At 39.0% G+C, this 19868-nt stretch overlaps 1 protein-coding gene across 11 annotated transcripts in view; it reads left to right on the forward strand.

Moving 5' to 3' along the window:
- Positions 1 to 19868, forward strand: part of SCMH1 (Scm polycomb group protein homolog 1) — a 196130-nt gene that overhangs the window by 149707 nt on the left and 26555 nt on the right. For 10 of the 11 annotated variants that reach the window (XM_061184406.1, XM_061184408.1, XM_061184407.1 and 7 more), the window contains 2 exons: positions 2843 to 3075; positions 6953 to 7079. The exons of the other annotated variant lie outside the window; for it this stretch is intronic. In XM_061184406.1, coding sequence (XP_061040389.1) covers positions 2843 to 3075; positions 6953 to 7079 — 360 coding nt within the window. The remainder of the gene's footprint in view (positions 1 to 2842; positions 3076 to 6952; positions 7080 to 19868) is intronic. 11 annotated transcript variants of the gene reach the window in all.

Raw genomic sequence — 19868 nt, forward strand, 5'->3', positions numbered from 1 at the left:
TTATAGTTACTCATATTTTGGATCTACTGACTGTGTCCACATGTCTCTAATGCTCTAACCTGTTTTTTCCGTATTTTTGCTTCATTTTGCATGTTTTCTATTGATTTTTCTTCAAATTCAGTAATTCTTCTACTGGGTCTTGTCTGCCCTTAAATCTATCCAATGAGTTCTTAATTTTTAATATTGTATCTTTTATTCTAGTGTGCCCATTTAATTTTTTATATAGGTTCCAGTTTTCTGTGAGTATTACTTATCTTTTCTTACATTTTGTTCATCTTTTTCTCTACTTTTTAAAACCATATTAATTATGGTTATCTTAAAGTCTGTTTCATTATCTGGATCATACATGAGTCTTCTATTGTCTGTATTTTTCTTGATTACCAGTCACATTGTTCTGCCTCTTTTTATATCATGTGTATATACATACACACACGCACATGCATGCACGCACACTGGATATTTTATATAAAAGAACTGTTGAGACTCCAGCTGATATTTTCCATCAGAAAGAATTCTTCCTTTCCTCCTTCCTTTAGGCTAATAGGATAAGGGCCTGATCCCCTCAGTCTAATCATGGATTGAGCTAGTTCAGATCTGAATTGTACCTATGGTTCATATCCCTGTTCCTTGCACCTGGGCCCTCTTGGGCTCTCGACTGAGAACCTAATGGGTCTCCATCTTCATAGTCCTGAAAAACTGCAAGAGATTGTCCTACCCTTGAGAGGTTTGGGGCTTGGTTCTTTGACCTTTCAGTCCTTACAATTTCAAAATATGGCATTTATCTTGAAGAGGAGATCAGCTGTGCTAGCGGTAGACCTCCTCCTTCTAGTGGAACCTTGTCTCCTGAAATCACAAGATTATAGCAGTTTTCACTCTGCCTTTTAGAAGCTTTCAGCCTAGTTTTGCAGCTCCAATGTGCAGGCTCAGAACTCAGCAAATGTCCCTTGGGAAAAACTGGCCACACAGATGGAACTCCTCAAGTTCCAATCTGTCACAGAGCCTCTCTGATTTTTCTTTCCTCCAGTGGAGCTCCTCTGCACAGGCCAAGCCTGACTGTCAGTTCATGCCCAAATTTGGCAGATGTCCTCAGGAAAGAAAACAGTGTCAGCTACTTCAGGAACCCTCTCCACCCAGGTCTGGAATTCCAGTTCATCTCATCCTCATGATTTTTACAACAATGCAATGTCTTTTAAAAATAATGTATCTGACTTTTTCTAGTTGTTGCATCAGCAATGTTACACTGTCATGATCTATTACATCCTACCTGGAAGCACAAGAAATACCATCTTCTACCTACCCACTGTAATTGGTTTATTAACTTGTCTCCCTAGTTCTACTCTTGTCCCCTTCCAGAACAGCCAGAGTGTTCCTTTTAAGTACCCCCAGTCACACCCTGCTCAAAACCCTCCAGTGGCTTCCCTTTAGACTTAAAATAAGTTTGGATTCATTTTCATGGTCTACAAAATCCCACACCATCTTATTGCTACTCCCTTTCTAACGTTATCTCCCACCACTCTCCCCTTTGCTCACTCAATTCCAGCTATACTGACCTCCTTTCCATTTCTCAAACACATTAACATGTTTCCATCTCAGAATCTTTGCACTTGTTATATACCCTCTACTTGGATCTTCCTCAGATCTTCATAAGGCTTTGCCTTTATTTCATTTGGGAGCTCTGTACAAATGTCACCTCCTCAAAGAGGACTTTCCTCACCCCTCTGTCTCCTTACCTTGCTTTAGTTTTAATCATAGCACTTACCTAACATTATACTGTATACTTATTTGCCTATTTTCTGTCTCCCCCGACTAGGAGGTAAGCTCCATGAGAGTGGAAACTATGTCTGTTATGTTCACTGTTCTACCCCAGTGCTTAGATTAGTGCATAGCCTGTAGTAAGTGCTTAATAACTTTGTGGAATGAATTAGATACCCCTTACCATGAAAAATTCAATTAAGGAGAAGAAGAATGATTGGAGTAAAACTGAAAGTACTCTAACATAGGTGTCTACAGAATGTTTTGGAGTAAGTGGAGTACTGATGGAGTTGGGACATAGTCAGACAAGGCCTCAGTAAGGAGGTGGCCCTGGAGCTGAGTGTTGAAAACTGAGTACTGATGTACGTCGGACCGGGAAGAATAGAGAACTCAACATATATGAACAAATTGGTGTTCAGAAAACAGAGGAGCTAGAACATGGGGGTGGGTGATAGGAAATGACATCAGACATAACTGGAGAGCAAGGCAGGGGCAGAGTCACAAAAGTCTTTGGACATCAGAATAAAGAATTTGGACTTTACCTTAAAGGTAATATGGACCAAAGATTTTTAAGGTAAGGAAATATGCTATCAGATGTATATATTTCCATGTGTTTCACTACTCCTCACTGCAATAATCACACTAAAACTTTAAGTAGATTGATATAGAAAATCCCTGATTTGGTTGTCAGGGCCCAGTTTCAAAACATAAGTCCTTATCCCAACTCACTGTGTAACCTAGGGAAGGCATCATTTCCTCTTCTGAGCCTCAGATCTTCATTCTTAGCAGGAGAAGATTGTAGGTAAGATCCATTCCATCTCTGAGCCTGTGTTTATATGCTTTAACTAGATTCCTTGGGGAGAACAGTTTGATTTTTTCTGCATCTGCCAGAAATAATTAAAACTTCCAATTCTGGCCAATCAAAATTCAATTCTCCTCTGCGATTTTCTAACATTTAGGTCAGATGCCAAGAAACTAGCTTCCTGGGATAAAACTATCCAAGCAGAAGTAGCAAGTCTTTTTTTCCCTCTGGCTGGGATGGGAATGCAAGTGGGAAGAGGGGGTGTTAGAATGAGTCTTTTTCTTGCAGTTGTGATTCCAAAGAATCCCTATCCTGCATCCGAGGCGAACACTGAGAAGCCCAGCATCCACAGCAACACCAAAACTGCCTTGGATCATCAACCAGGGCAGAGGGGGCGTAAACCAGGAAAGAAGCGGGGCCGGACACCCAAGCCCCTAATTCCCCATCCCATCTCTACCCCATCCAAGTCAGCTGAACCTTTGAAATTCCCAAAGAAGAGGGGTCCCAAACCTGGCAGTAAGGTAGGTAAAAATGTGGGTTTGCCAGCAAGGGATAAATGGTTATAAAGGGGTAATTCATCCATATCCATACATCTTAGAAAGGGATGTGTCTGGCCCTATTCTCCACCTTGTGTATGCTTTTAAGAAGAATCTCCTATATTGTCATCCCTACTTTAGCTACTTACCTGGGAGTTGGTAATGTTAGAGATAAGATAGTATGGATAAGAAACAAATTTTTACTTTGAAAGTTACATTCATGGGAATTCTGGTCTAGTATCTTCCATAGATGGAAGGCCCTGCTCCTAATTGTTTTAAACCTACCCAGAGTGGATGCCCAGGTATGTGAACAGAAAGAGAAAACTGACTCTGTAAATGTATTTATTTTTCTGTCCCTGTACCTTCTTTTAAAAAAAAAAAAAGAAGAAGAAGAAGAAGAAAGAAAGAAAATTATTGAATATTTACTAAGTATCAGGCTCTGTACCTGGCACCACTACATATCATATGATCTTCACAAAACCCTTGGAGATGAGTAGTGTTAATGTTATTAAATAGTCAAGTAAATTGAGACTTAAAGATGTGAAATGACTTCCCTGTGGTCACATAGCTAATAAATGGCCAAGGCTACAGAGATGGGTCTCCAGATCTTCTAGTTCTAAGGTCACTGCTGCCCTACCACATATTCACTCTCTCACATTTCCTGAGGGAGGTTAACACTTACCTCTGGTGTAGGAAAAGACTGCTGGGTCGAGCTTCACTGAGCACTGTTACTGAAAGTATCACCTTTTAGTCATGACCAGTTCTCCATGCGTATCTTTCCTAGGGAAACCACTGATATGAAACTTACTCAGCTGCTTCTCTAGGGCTTCCTTTGGCATCACTTTCTTTCTCCACTCACTTCTTAACTATCAGGGAATTTCTCTGCAACTCCCTCCCAAACTAGACTACCTGAGTTCCAGTGTAGAAATGATACCCAGTTCTCCCTAGGCATTCCATTCCAATTTCATAAGTTCCTCCCTAGGTTTGGTTGGTTGGTTGGGTTTGTTTTGTTTATTAGCTCCAGCTGACCTCAGTCCTTCTAGAATATAAGCTCTTCAAGGTCAGGAATCTAGTCTTTTTTTCTCTTTTTCTTCTGCAATGCCCTATATCTCAATCTCTTGGGAAATGTTCAGTATATGCAAGATGGATGGATGTATGCATGCATGGATGGATGCATGGATGGATTTTAGTGATGATGTTCCAACTGAGATTATCTCTTATTTATTGGTTTTGAATTCTTGATGTCACATCCTAATCCTTCTTATGTAACACATAATGCTCCTGATCTATTACCACTAACCCCAAACCCAGGGGTTCATTTTTGTCTCCATTGCGGTCTTCTCATTCTCATGTTGTGGAGGAGAGGCTGAAGGCTCTAAAGATTCCAAGGCCAGGGAAGTCATGCTTTTGACGATGTGAAGGCACCTTGACAGATTAAAAACAGAGAAAACTTGTCTCTGAGGTTCCAAAGACAGAAACAGAACCAATGAGCAGAAACTCAAGCAGACAGGCTTTGTCTCAACATAAAAGGAACGGTTAAATCTATTTCAAAATGCAAGTAGTGATCTACCATCACTAGAGATATTTCATCAGGTACCAGATGACTATTGGGAGGGATGTTTTCAAGGAGTGGAAAGTAGAAGTGTTAGATGGATAGTTGGATTAAGTAACCTTTAAGATCCTTCAAAACCTAAGAACTATGATTCTCTGATCCCCTCAGCTCTGCTTTCTCAGGAAGTTCTAAACATAGTAGCCAGAGTCCTCTTTCTTTCCAGTCCTCTTGATAGCAGTAATTCTCATCTAATACTGTACTTTATGGCATGGCATTTGACTCCCTAATTCCCTTTCCTGTCCTTTTGCCTATTCCTGTAAGTGTATATGCCTTTACTTAACCCATGATATAACCCTCATGTTCATTTTTGAAGCAAAGTGGTCTTGTGACAAGAGCATAGGCTTTGAAGCCAGACAAACTTAGATTTATATCTCATCTCCAATTGTTACCACCTGTGTGACTTTGGGAAAGCTTTGAGTAAGGCTATGAGCCCCAGTTTTCTCACCAATAAAATGGAGTTGCGTTAATATATGAATAGATATAATACATGTAAATGCACCTATCTCAAATAGTAATAAAGCTTTACATCTTTCTGCTTTTTTTCTACAATATTTGGGAACCTAACTCACCAGGTTTGTTTCTTCAGGGACCCCATGAAGTCCTACCACCAACTCAATGATGTTGAACTGGTATTTCCTTTCTTCCCTGACTCATTGCTTATTTGGATTTTTACTTGTGGCAATATCAAAAAATGAGAGGAAACATCCATATCCTGTGTGTGCTTTGAATGTTCTGTAAGAGTTTGCATGACTGCTTTCACAAGCAGAGCCATCCTAGAAGTCAGTCAGGTTTATACAGCCCCCAGAGTGGACCCTACATGTGACATTTAGTAAGAAGGGATTTCTGGATCTCAGAAATGGTTATGTTTTCCTTGCCTTCAGAAAGGCTTTTAGAAAACTGTTTCTTGAAAAAAGCCTTCTGAGATCTCTCTCCCCCAGAGACTGCCTGGACCAGCATAGAGGAGATACTAGATTCTTCTCAAATCATTTTTATTACTTCCCCCATTATTGGTATTCTATACTGTATGCTTCATTGAAAGACATTTATTGACACTTATCATATGCAAAGTACCATGTAGGAATGGTAAACAGAATCAGACCCTCAAGGAGCGCCAGGCTAATAGGGGACATCAATATGTAAATATATATTGACAATACACTGTGATAAATGCAACAATACAAAGTACAGAAATAGCACAAAAGAGACAGTAAAGCTTATCCAGAAAAGCTTCCCGGATAAACAGATATTTATAAGGTAAAAAAAAAAAAAAAGAAAGAAAGGGTATTCCAGGCAAAAGGGATGGTTTATTACTGTAAAGGCAGGGACCAGGTAAAACTGCAGGTTTTGAGAGAACTACTATAGTTAGAGATTACTGGAGTATAAGGTTTAAGATAAGAAATGACAGGTAATAAGCTGAAGAGGTAGGCAGGGGAAAGTAGTTTGTGGAGTTAGGGGAAGGGACGTTTCCATTTTTCAACACAGTAAAACAAACTAATGTCAAAGTAGACTTAAGCCACAGCATTTTTTTTCCTTTTTTGCTTTTTTCTGTCTAACTAATAAAGAACCTGGACTTCAGATGATAATATTGAATACAGTAGAAAAGATAGTGAATTAAACTGTGGCTATACAGAAGCCCAGAATCTTATACATATTTATTAAACATCTACTGTATTTGCAGCTTTGGGCAAGATGCTGTGTGGAAAAAATATATATTGTATGATATCACTTATAGGTGGAATCTGAAAAAGTGTTACAAATGAACTTATTTGTAACACTTTTAGGAAACAGACACACAGACATAGAAAACAAACTTATGGTTACCAAAAGGGGAAGTGCAGGGAGAGGTATATTAGGAGCTTGAGATTACCAGATACACACTACTATATATAAGTTAGGTAAACAGCAAGGTCCTACTGTATAGCACAGGGAACTATATTCAATATCTTGTAATAACCTGTAATGGAAAAGAAACTGAAAAAGAATACATATATGTAAATATATAACTGAATCACTTTGCTGTACACCAGAAACTAACACAACATTGTAAATCAACTATATATCAACTGTAAAAAAATCAACTATATATCAACTGTAAAAAAATCAACTATATATCAGCTATATATCAACTGTAAAATAGTCCCATCCACAAATGTATTTCAGTTTCATGGGTGAATTAAGTACTAAGAATAGAGGAATGAGAAGACAAGTTACCTATCATGGGTAGAAACTTTTCCCCATCCATTTTGACAGAGGAAACCTCGGACTTTGCTGAACCCACCACCCACCTCACCAACAACCAGCACCCCTGAACCGGATACCAGCACTGTACCCCAAGATGCTGCCACCATCCCCAGCTCAGCCATGCAGGCCCCCACAGGTAAGAGCAGATCACAGTATTAGCTGCAACAAGCCCCAGGCCCCAGTGTCTATACTTTCTCTTTTACTGCACCAATAATTAGCCCCCTATCCATTTATAAATCTAAATAGAATCTTAAAAAAAATTTTTTTTAACTTTGATATTTGTAATAACTTCAGAGAAACCTCCATTCTGTCAAAACAATCAAAGAAACTTGGGTAGATGTTCTGTGAACTCAGCGTTGGGGATCTGGGGCATGGGGGTGGGGTGGACATGGGGCCAGCACCAGGAGCTCCCTGGCCCAGTTTGTAATTATACCCATCCTTTCCAGTTTGGGGTGCTCCCTCTTTAGTGATCCCTTCCAGAACCCTTCCAGCACTATAATAATTCTTCCACCACTCATATATGTATGACACTGCTCTGTTTTCCTTTAACGTCATTGATGGTGGCGAATCTTGGTGCTGTGAAAGTATTTCAGTGCATGTTTGATTCAAAGCAAAATCTGGTGACTAAAGTGGGTGCGTAACCACCTGGATTGTGCGTATCTGTTTCCATTTCATAAACTATATCTGGAGGAAACTCTGAAAGAGCTACCCCTTTAGAATAGATAAACATAGATATACAGCCTCCCTGTGGGGTAACTAAAAAGAACAATACTCATTTTTTATGTGTAAATTAAGATACATGTGTGAAACCTTACTTTTGTTACTTCGCAGATACTCCATCTTCTTAGGGAAGTCTAAGCAATTGGAATGATCCCCATGGAAGTTAGGGTAGTCGTTTTCTTAGGAGTTGAATTTGTCTCCACCCAAATCCTAGAATGTTAGCACTTGAAGGGAAGGCCAGCCATAGTTTCCTCCCCAAATAACCTTTGGCAAACAACAGAGCCTGCAGGTGGCATTTATGTCCAGCTCTAGTCAGGGTGCTATCATGTGATTTCTCCAAATGTATCTTATGCATCTAGCCCCAGTTAGTTACTGGGTTTGCTTAGTCCAAAAGTGTCATTAGATTAGGGAACAAAGCTTAGGAGCTTTGCCCCTAAGCTCCATGGATGAGGAAGTAAAGATAGATGAACACCTTGGTGAAGATACTGATTACATTTTCCAGCCTCATGACATGCCCCCTAGATGCCTGTGTACCTTCTTGGTTTACTCCATATCATTCTAAATATCACTTAGGCGCCTGGATGCCTTTTCAACAAAACCTGGAAGATTCATAGCAGTGGGAGCTTCATGACTGTGCCTCACTATTCGGTTTAAATGATGTAGACCATCTCTTCTGGCAGTCACGAAGCTGGCAGTCCCTCCCTTGGTCTGAATCTCATAGCCTAGGAAAAGTGACAACTTGACTTTGTATCCCTGTTTCCTGTTCTTGGCCAGGCTATCGCAGTCTTGACTGATCACTGTTTCACCATCCCAGTTGGACCTTTGCTCTTTCTGTGTGACCTTGATGTCACTTCCTTTTCTGAGCCTCAGTTTCCACACCTATACGATGATACGATTAGTCCAAGTTACCTTTATAGACCCTTCAAATGTTAACAATAAAAGCTAGGGACTTCCCTGGTGACGCAGTGGTTAAGAATCTGCCTGCCAAGGCAGGAGACATGGGTTCGAGCCCTGGTCCGGGAAGATCCCACATGCCGGGGAGCAACTAAGCCCGTGAGCCACAACTACTGAGCCTGCGCGCCTAGAGCCCATGCTCCGCAACAAGAAAAGCCACTGCAATGAGAAGCCCATGCACTGCAATGAAGAGTAGCCCCCGCTCGCCGCAACTAGAGAAAGCCCACGTGCAGCCACAAAGACCCAATGCAGCCAAAAATTAATTAATTAATTAATTTTTTTTTAAAGCTATCATAGATTGAAAGCTGTGTGCTACACTATATCCTTTATTAGCAACCTTTCGGTTTTTTTTTAACTGCACAACACTTTTTAAGAGTTATTTTGATCAGAGTTATATACATGCTAATAGTTTAAAGGAAGAATAGGCCTACAAGAATTATTACAAAAACAAGACGAACAGTCCCCTCTATGCCCCTGTCATTTACTTCTCACCAAAGGCAATCACTTTTAATTTAGCTGATTCTTTTATTTATCTCCATATATGTAAGTGGAATGTTTATATTGCTTTTTTTTTTTTTTTTTTTTAGCTTGAGGCATTTTCAACTGACAACACACTTTACCTCTTCCTTTTTTTTTGGCAACCCAGGATTTAACTCTTCATCTCCTTGCCCGTTACCCACCCACACATACTTCCCTATCTTAATACTATGATATTATAATTTTGATTAGATTGAAATTCATTAATTTGTATTGTAACTTGTTATAGGCTATTCTCAACTGAACCGTAGAGTACTGTGATTACTTTTCCTTTATTGTACAAAATTTTGTTTTAGAGTAAATCTTGATTTCTTTGTTATGTGTTTATTTTGCTATATACTTATTAACTCAACCTTAAACTCTCTTACTGCCGTATACATCTTTCTTTATGTTCAAGCACGTTTTATATTCTATCCATTTCAAACTCTAAAAGAAATCTCTCCTGGAGCCTTCTGAGTTCCTTGACAACCTCTTCACCTCTCTTATGTGTTATCCCCAGTTTGCTCCTTCTCACATCTTTATTTTCCCATGTAATCTTTCTTAAATTTATATCTTTAGTTTTGTGTGAAACCTGTTTATTCCCTTTGAAGCTTCTCTTCATCCCCATTATTCTGAAATTTCACCTAGGATGTATTTTTACCTACCATGTGGACACATAGTGTGCCTATTCCATTATTTGATTTCTTGAAACTTTCTTAAATTCATCAGTGATCTTCTCCCACTTTTTCTCTATTCACTCTTCCTGGCATACATGTTATTCAGATGTTGAACCTCCTGAAGTCGTCCTCTATATTCTTGACCCTCTTTATTCTTATTCCTATTCTCTTTGTCTTTTTGCTCAACTTTCTTCAAGCTTTCCTCAACTCTGTCCTCTAAACTTTGTATTGAGTTTCTTGTTCCTGGCATTTTGCTTGTAAAAGTATCATTATTTATTACTCTAGTGGCATTTTCCAAAGGGTATTTGGTAGAAAACCAGTCCTGCAAAATGCTCTGCATGAAGGGATTTTACATACATTTAGGAATTTGGTCACATACATTTAGGAAAGGCTTACACTCTGCTTACCCACTCTTGGATGTTTGCATCTGCTATGAAGAACTCTTTTTTGTTTTCTGAACTTTTTACTAGACCGTTTTTTTTTAAGTACAGGAGGTACAGAGCTTTCCCGTATACCCCCTGCTCCCACGCATGCACAGCCTTCTCCATTACCAACATCCCCCCCTCCCCCGAGCAGTATGTTTGTTTCAATTGATGAACCTGCACTGACACATCATTATCACCCAAGGTCCATAGTTTACCTTAGAGTTCTCTCTTGGTGTTGTACTTTCTATGGATTTTGACAAATATATAATGACATGTATCCACCATTATAGGATCCTACAAAATAATTTAACTGCCCTAAAAATCCTTTGTGCTCTGCCTATTCATTCTTTCCTCCCCACTAATCTCTGGCAACCACTGACCTTTTTACTGTCTTTATAATTTTGCCCTTTCCAGAATGTCATAAAGTTGAAATCATTCAGTATGTAGTCTTTTCAGATTGGCCTTTTCACTTAGTAATATACATTTAAATTTCCTCTGTGCCTTTTCATGGCTTGATAGTTCTTTTTTGTTTGTTTGTTTGGTTTTTTTTAGTGCTGAATAACAACATACCATTGTCTGGCTATACCAATAGTTTATTTATCCGTTCACCTACTGAAGGACATCTTGGTTGTTTCCAAGTTTTGGCAACTATGAATTAAGCTGCTATAAACATTCATGTGCAGGTTTTAGCGTGGACATAAGTTTTCACTTCCTTTGGGTAAATACCAAGGAATGCGATTTCTGGATCACATAGTAAGAGTATATTTGGTTATGTAAGAAATTGTCAAACTGTCTTCAAAGTGGCTGTATCATTTTGCATTCCAACCAGCAGTGAATGAGCGTTCATTTGTTGCTCCACATTCTCGCCAGCATTTGCATCTGGCATCAGTGTTCTGGATTTGGGCCATTCTAATAGGTATATAGTAATATTTCATTGTTGTTTTAATTTGCATATCTCTAATGACATGTAGAGTAGAGTGTCTTTTCGTATACTTATTTTCCAATTGTGCATCTTCTTTGGTGAGGTGTCTATTAACAACTTTGGCACATATTTTAATCAGGTTGTTTGTTTTCTTATTGCTGAGTTTTTAAGAGTTCTTTGTGTATTTAGATAACAGTCCTTTATCAGATCTGTCTTTTGCAAATAATTTCTCCCAATCTGTAGCTTGTCTTCTCACTCTCTTGACATTGTCTTTCACAGAGCAGAAGGTTTTAATTTTAATGAGTCCAGCCTATCAATTATTTCTTTCATGGATCCTGCCTTTGGTGTTATATCTGAAGTCATTGGCATACCCAAGGTCATCTTGGTTTTCTCCTATATTACCTTCTAGGAGTTTTATAGTTTTGAATGTTACATTTAGGTCTGTGATCTATTTTGAGTTAATTTTTGTGAGGGGTGTAAAGTCTATGTCTAGGTTCCTTTTTTTGCATGTGGCTATCCAGTTGTTTCAGTACCATTTGATGAAAAGACTGCCTTTGCTCCATTGTATTGCCTTTGCTCCTTTGTCAAAGATCAGTTGACTGTATTTGTGTGGGACTATTTCTGGGCTCTCTATTCTGTTCCATTGATTTGTCTCTTCTTTTACCAATACCGTACTGTCTTGAAGTTGGGTAGTGTCAGTCCTCCAACTTTGTTCTTTCCCTTCAATATTGTGTTGGCTCTTCAGGGTTTTTCCCTCTCCATATAAACATTAGAATCAGTTTGTTGATAGCCACAAAATAACTTGCTGGGATTTTGATTGGGATTGCCTTGAGTCTATACATCAAGTTGGGAAGAATGGACATCTTGACAGTATTTTCTTATCCATGAACATGGGGATATCTCTCCATTTATTTAGTTCTTTCTTGATTTCGTTTATCAGAGTTTTGTAGTTTTCTTCATATAAATCTTGTACGTATTTTGTTAGATTTATACCTAAGTATTTTATTTTTGAAGGTGCTAAGGTAAATGGTATTGTTTTTAATTTCAAATTCCACCTATTCATTGCTGTTATATATGAAAGTGATTGACTTTTGTGTATTAACCTTATACTCTGCAGTCTTGCTATAACTGCTTATTAGTTCCAGGAATTTTTTTTGTCAATGCTTTTGCATTCTCTACATAGACAGTCATGTCTTCTACAGATAAAGGGAGTTTTATTTCTTCCTTCCCAAACTGTACACCTTTCATTTCCTTTTCTTGTCTTATTACATTAGTTAGGACTTCTAGTACAATGTGGAAAACTCGTGGTAAGAGAGAACATCCTTACCTTGTTCCTGATCTTAGTGGGAAAGCTTCTAGTCTCTCACCATTAAGTATGATGTTTGCTGTAGGGTTTTTGTTGATGTTATTTATGAAGTTGAGGAAGTTTCCCTCTCTTCCTAGTTTGCTGAGAGTTTCCATCATGAATGGGTCTTGGATTCTGTCAAATGTTTTTTCTGCATCTATTGATATCATGTGATATTTCTTCTTTAGTTTGTTGATGTGATGGATTACATTGATTTTCAAATGTTGAATCAATTTTACATACCTGGGATAAACCCCATTTGGTTGTAGTGTATAATTCTTTTTATATATTGTTGAATTCAATTTGCTCGTATTTTGTTAAGGATTTTTGCGTGTATGTTCATGAGAGATATTGGTCTGTAATTTTCTTTTCTCATGAAGTCATTGTCTGGTTTTGGTATTAGGGTAATGCTGGCCTCATACAATGAGTTAAGAAGTATTTTCTCTGCTTCTGTTTTCTGAAAGAGATTATAGAGAATTGGTAAAATGCATTTTTAAATGTTTGGTGGAATTCTAGTGAATCCATCTGAGCCAGATGCTTTCTATTTTGGAAGGTGATTAATTACTGAATCAGTTTCTTTAATAAATATAGGTCTATTCAGATTGTCTTTTTCTTTTTGTGTGAGTTTTGGTAGATTGTGTCTTTCACTGCATTGGTCCATTTCATGTAGATTATCAAATTTGTCAGCATAGAATTATTCATAGTATTCCTTATATTACCCTTTTAATGACCATGGATCTGTAGTGATCCATGTAGTGATCCATCTCTTTCATGTCTGATATTAGTAATTTGTGTCATCTCTCTTTTTTCTTATTAGCATGTCTAAAGGCTTATCAATTTTTTTGATCTTTTTAAGGAAGCAGCTTTTGGTTTCATTGATTTTTCTCTGTTGACTTCCTGTTTTCAATTTCATTGATTTGTGCTCTAATTTTTATTATTTCTTTTCTTATGCTTACTTCGGATTTAATTTGCCCTTCTTTTTCTGATTTCCTGAAGTGGAAGCTTAGATTATTGGCTTTGGATCTTTCTTCTTTTATAGCGTATGCATTCAATGGTATAAATTTCCCTCTATTCACTGCTTTGGCTGTATCCCACAAATTTTGATACGTTATAGTTTCATTTTCATTTAGTTCAAAATATTTTTAAATTTCTCTTGAGATTTCTTATTTGACCCATGTGTTATTTAGAAATGTGTTGTTTAAGCTCCAGGTACTTAGGGATTTTTCACTTATCTTTCTGTTACTGATTTCTGGTTTTATTCCATTGTGGTCTAAGAACAGACATATTATATGATTTCTCCTCTTTTAAATTTGTCAGGGTGTGTTTTATGGCCCAGAATGTGGTCTGTCTTGGTGTATGTTCCATGTGAGCTTGAGAAGAATGTGTGTTCTGCTGTTGTTGGGTGAAGTAACCTCTAATATCAATTATATCCAGTTTATTGATGGTGCTGTTGAGCTCAACAGTGTCCTTACTGCCTGCTGAATCTGTCCATTTCTGATAGAGGGATGTCAAAGTGTCCAACTGTAATAGTGGATTCACCTATTTCTCCTTGCAGTTCTATCAATTTTTGCCTCCTGTATTTTGATACGCTGTTGTTAGGTGCATACACAGTAAGGACTGACATGTCTTCCTAGATATTTGACCTTTATATCATGTAATGCCCCTCTTTATCTGTGATAACTTTCCTTGCTCTGAAATCTGCTCTGTCTGAAATTAATACAACTACTCCCACTTTCCTTTGATTAGTGTTAGCATGGCATATCTTTCTCCATCCCTTTACTTTTAATCTATATGTGTCTTTATATTTAAAGTGGTTTCTTACAAACATAGAGTTGAGTCTTGTTTTTTGATCCAGTTTGAGAATCTCTTTCTTTTAACTGGTTTATTTAGACCATTGACATCTAAAATGATTATTGATATAGTTGGATAAGTATCTACCATAATTGTTGCAGTTTTTTATATTTTTGCCTTTGTAATTTGTTCCTATTTTTGTCTTCCACTCTTTTTCTGCCTTTCGTGGTTTTAACTGAGCATTTTCTATGATTCCACTTTTTCTCCTTTCTTAGCATATCAGTTATATTTCTTTTTTTACTGTTTTAAATGATTACCCTTGAGTTTGCAAATAACATTATAACTAATCCAAGTCTGTTTTCAAATAACACTATACCACTTCACAGATATAATAAGAATCCTAATTCCTCCTTCCCATCCTTTGTATGATTACTGTCATTCATTTCACTTAGACATAAGTATGTATAAGCGTGTACATATATATACACATAAGCATACACAAATACATCATTGCTATTTTTATTTTGAACAAACTGTTATCTGTTAGATCAGTTAAGAATGAGGGGAATTCCCTGGCGGTCCAGTGGTTAAGACTTCACCTTCCAATGCAGAGGGTGTGGGTTCAATCACTGGTTGGGGAGCTAAGATCCCACATGCCTTGTGGCCAAAAAACCAAAACATAAAACAGAAGCAATATTGTAACAAATTCAATAAAAACTTAAAAAATGGTCCACGTCAAAAAAAAATCTTTAAAAAAAAAAAAGAATGTGAAAAATAAGTTCTTATTTTGCCTTCACCTATTCCGTCTCTGATGCTCTTTCCTTTGTGTAGAGCCAAGTTTCTGACCTATGTTATTTTCCTTCTCTCTAAGGAATTCCTTTAACATTTCTTGCAGGGCAGATCTACAGGCAACAAACTCCATCAGTTTTTCTTTGTCTGAGAAAGTTGTTTTGTTTATAAATTTATTTATTTATTTATTTTTGGCTGCGTTGGGTCTTCGTTGCTGCGCACGGGCTTTCTCTAGTTGCGGTGAGCGGGGGCTACTCTTCGTTGCGTTGCGAGGGCTTCTCATTGCGGTGGCTTCTCTTGTTGCAGAGCATGGGCTCTAGGCGACAGGCTTCAGTAGTTGTGCACGCAGGCTCAGTAGTTGTGGCTCGTGGGCTCTAGAGAGCAGCCTCAAGTAGTTGTGGCGCACGGGCTTAGTTGCTCTGTGGCATGTGGGATCTTCCCGGACCAGGGCTCGAACCCGTGTCCCCTGCATCGGCAGGTGGATTCTTTTTTTTTAAATTTATTTATTTATTTATTTATTCTTGGCTGTGTTGGGTCTTCGTTTCTGTGTGCGGGCTTTCTCTAGTTGCGGCGAGCGGGGGCCACTCTTCATCGCAGTGCGCGGGCCTCTCACTGTCGCGGCCTCTCTTGTTGCGGAGCACAGGCTCCAGACGCGCAGGTTCAGTAGTTGTGGCTCACGGGCTTTGTTGCTCCGCGGCATGTGGGATCTTCCCAGACCAGGGCTCGAACCCGTGTCCCCTGCATTGGCAGGCAGACTCTCAACCACTGCGCCACCAGGGAAGCCCCGGCAGGTGGATTCTTAACCACTGTGCCACCAGGGAAGTCCCTGAGAAAGTTTTTGTTTCTCCTTCACTTTGATTTTTCAAGGGACAGAATTCTAAGTGGGTGGGTGTTTTCTCTCAACGCTTTAAATATTCCACTCCCTTCTCTTCTTGCTCACATGGTTTCTAAGGATGTAATTTTTTATTGTTGCTCCTCTATAGGTAAGACGGTTTTTTCCTCTGAAATCTTTCAAGACTTTTCATCTTTGATTTTCTGCATTTTTTAGTGTAATATGCCTAGATGTAGTTTCTTTGGTCATTTATCCTGTTTGGTGTTCTCTGACCTTCCTAGATCTGTGCTTTGGTGTCTGACATTAATTTGGGGAAATTCTCTGTCATTATTGCTTCAAATATTTCTTCTATTCCTTTCTTTCTTCTCCTTCTGGTATTCCCATTATGTGTATGTTACTCCTTTTGTAGTTGTCCCACAGTTCTTGGACACCCAGTCTATGGAGGTAGAGGCTTTTTTTTCAGTCTTCTTTTTTCTTTGCTTTTCAGTTTTGGAAGTTTCTATTGAGATGTCCTCAAGTTCAGTGATTCTTCCCTTGGCTGTGTCCAGTCTACTAATTAGCCCATCAAAGGCATTCTTCATTTCTGTTACAGTGTTTTTGATCTCTAGCATTGATTTTTTATTTTCTTAGAATTTCCATCTTTCTGCATACATTGTCCATCTGTTTTGCATGCTGTCTGCTTTATCTATTAGAACACTTAGCATCTTAATCATAGTTGTTTTAAATTTTTAATCTAATAATTCCAACATCCCTGCCATGCCTGAGTCTAGTTCTGATGCTTGCTCTGTCTCTTCAAACTTCATTTTTTTGCCTTTTAGTTTACCTTATAAATAGGTCTTTAGTAATATAATGGTAAGGTATGAGGGGAGGATAAGTATTCTATAGTCCTATGATTAGGTCTCAGTCTTTCGGTGAGACTGTGCTCTTGGACTGTGAACTTTACCAGTGCTTCTTAGTCCCCCTCATGCCCCTTAAATGGGGCAGGATGGCTGGAGGGGGCTGCAGTTGGTTATTTCCCTTCCCCCAGGTAGGTTAAGCTCTGATCAAATCCCAGCGGATTAAGTTCTGGTAAAATAATTTCTCCTGAGGGTAGGCCTTGTTAAGCAGCACAGAATGCTCTGGCATATTTTTAAATGGCTCCTTTTCCCCCCTCCCCCTGCTGGAAGCATGAGGGGATTTTTCTCTGATATTCACTGTGAGAATCTGATCGAGCTTCTGGAGGTAAAACTCACAAAAGTGTGGGACCACCCCCACCCCATGAGTGGATCCCCCCTGGAGTTTTTAACTCTTAAACTTGTTCACACTGAGCTTCCAGTAGGAATTCTATAGTTTAGATTTTCCTACCTCTGCACTAGTTCCTGTGGCGGTTTCTTTTTAGTAAATTGTGAGTCTCTGTATTCACCGGTCTGTCTCTTGGTGGGGAGCAGCAGTTTGCCCTGTGACCTCAGTTCTCTGATGGATCTAAAAAGGATAGTTGATTTTTCAGGTTGTTCAGCTTTATACTTGTTGTCAGGATGAAGTGGCTACTTCCAAGTTCCTTCCACGCTGGACCCTTCTCTGAATCTTTTTTTCAGCCTCTAATTCTGATACCATGGATGCAGTAGAAAACCAAAACATGACAATATACAAAAATATCTTTATGACCTTAAGATTGGGAAGGATTTTTAAAATAAGACAATAAGCATAAATTAGAAAAAGTATATAACCTTTATATTCCTGGAAAAGATAATATCAGTATATTCAGCTGCACTATAATTACAGCAGAGGCAGCTCATCTCTCTTCCACATAGCATCAGTTGAGGTGGTTCAACTGGGGCTGTTGGATCCACTTCCAAGATGATCCATTCATGTGGCTAACAAAATTGGTGCTGGCCGTTGGTTCTTCTCTGCACGGATGTCTCCAAAAGGTATCTTGGGCTTCCTCATCCCAGAGTGACTGGATTCCAAGAGCAAGTGTCTCAAGAAACAGGAAGTGGAGGCTACCATTTTCTTAAGGCTTGAGCCCCCAAATCAACAGAGCATCATTCCCATCATATTCTATTGATCAAGTGGTCACAGAGCCCAGATTCAAGAGAAGGGGAGTAGACCCCACATCTTGCTGGGAGGAGGGTCAAAAATTATGGACCATATTTTAAAACCATATCAGTCCACTTTCTGGACATAAGTTATTTACATTTTTCCCACTTGGAAAATTTATTCTTCCCCTTGCAAGATTCCCCATTAAAGGTCTCATCCCTTTACAACATTGGGCTCCAGATCTGGCATCTCATCATCTAAGTCAGATCCAGGTGCAAATGAGACCTCTCAGGTGCAGTTTCTCAGATATAGCTCCTTGAGTGTAGTTCTTCTCAGACCGAAGACCTGTGACCTAAAGAAACATGTTGTCTGCTCCCCACATATCCAGCATACGGTGATGGGGTAGGCATAGGATAACTTATAGATACATTCGTTCAAAGGGGAAAAAACCTGGAGGCACATAGCAGTCACTGGTTTATAGAAATTCTGAAATCCAGCTGGGCATATGTTGCCAATTCCTTAATTAGATCCAATACTACTCTCTGGGAGTTGTTTCCATGGCTCTTTGGTTTTGTCCTCTGAATCATCCTTCCTTTTCCATAGGAAACCTGAGATTGCCTTCTCAGTCTTCCTCCTGATTGTAAAAGGTTGGGGGTCCAAAGAATTCTTTTCATTTTGTACCATCTCTGTCCCTTTTAGTCTGAGCTAGCAATGCTTCTGCCAGAATGATTCTCTTAGAAACTCGAGAATAGAAGCCTAAAAGGTCTTAAGAAGGCTGTCAGTGAGGGGGCTTAAAGGAAAGTGAGGAAAATCTTATTGGAAGATGGCGGACAGGAGGCACCTGCTAGGTAGTGATGGAAAGTCTGATAACACTGCCACCTGCAGTAACATGGAACTAGGAAATGTACCTGATGAACTCAGTGAAATATAAGGAGATTTCCAGACAAAGTAATGAAGTGCCACCTGGCTTCTCACTGCCTATGATAAAAATGTAAGATGAGAGAGATGAGCTTAAAAAAAAAACATAACAAATAAAGAAGTCCAGGACTCACAGTCTGGAAATGCTTCTCATTTCCATTCTCTCCAGAAGGCAAATAGTTCTAAATTAAGAAAGGGTCAAATCCAGAATGGGACAATAAAAATCTTTCGTTAAGATGTCAGAATGATTTAAGACTATGCTTCATAGCCTCTTTCAGACCAAAAGGCCCTCTAAAAATCGTAAGGGCAAGTCTCACAGATACTCTTCCATAAACAATAAGATTTTTACGAATCTTAAGGGCATTGTCTCACAGCAGCTATACAGGAAGCCCAAAGTAGAGAAGGTCTTATCTTCAAGAGATTTGTGATTGTGGCTTTTAGCTAATGAAGTAAATTTCAGTAGTATTCATAGAAAACCCCCCAAGTTTCATTCTGGTGGAAGCATTGCCACCTCAGACTAATAGCACCAGAGATAGTGCAAAATAGGCTAGTACAGAATCCTTTAGACCCCAACCTTTTACAGGCTTCTATTCAAGGCCCTTTCAGCTTCACTCACATTCTTTCTGTGGCCTTTTATGCTTCTTTCTGCTTCCCAGTCCCAAAGCTAACGTCATGTGTGTTGGACTTTTGTTACTGTAGCACCCTATTTCTGATACCACATTCTGTTCCAGTGATCTTTTGCTACATAACAAACCACTACGAAACTTCATGGCTTAAAACAACAATGTGGGCAGTGCTGGGTGGCAACAGCTGGTCTCTCTTCCCTGCAGTGTCAGCTGTGGTGGCTTGACCAGGACTGGAGGATCCGCTTCCACCACAGGGCTGACAGGTTGGCTCTGGCTGTTGGTTTCTCTCCATATGGACCTCGCCACAGTGTGGCTTTGCCTCCTCACACATGCCAGTTGGGTTCCAAGAGTGAACGTCCCAAGAAAGAAGAAGTGGAAACTGCCAGTTTCTTAA

The sequence above is a fragment of the Eubalaena glacialis genome, chromosome 3, assembly GCF_028564815.1.
Source record: "Eubalaena glacialis isolate mEubGla1 chromosome 3, mEubGla1.1.hap2.+ XY, whole genome shotgun sequence".
NCBI classification, from domain to species: domain Eukaryota; kingdom Metazoa; phylum Chordata; class Mammalia; order Artiodactyla; family Balaenidae; genus Eubalaena; species Eubalaena glacialis.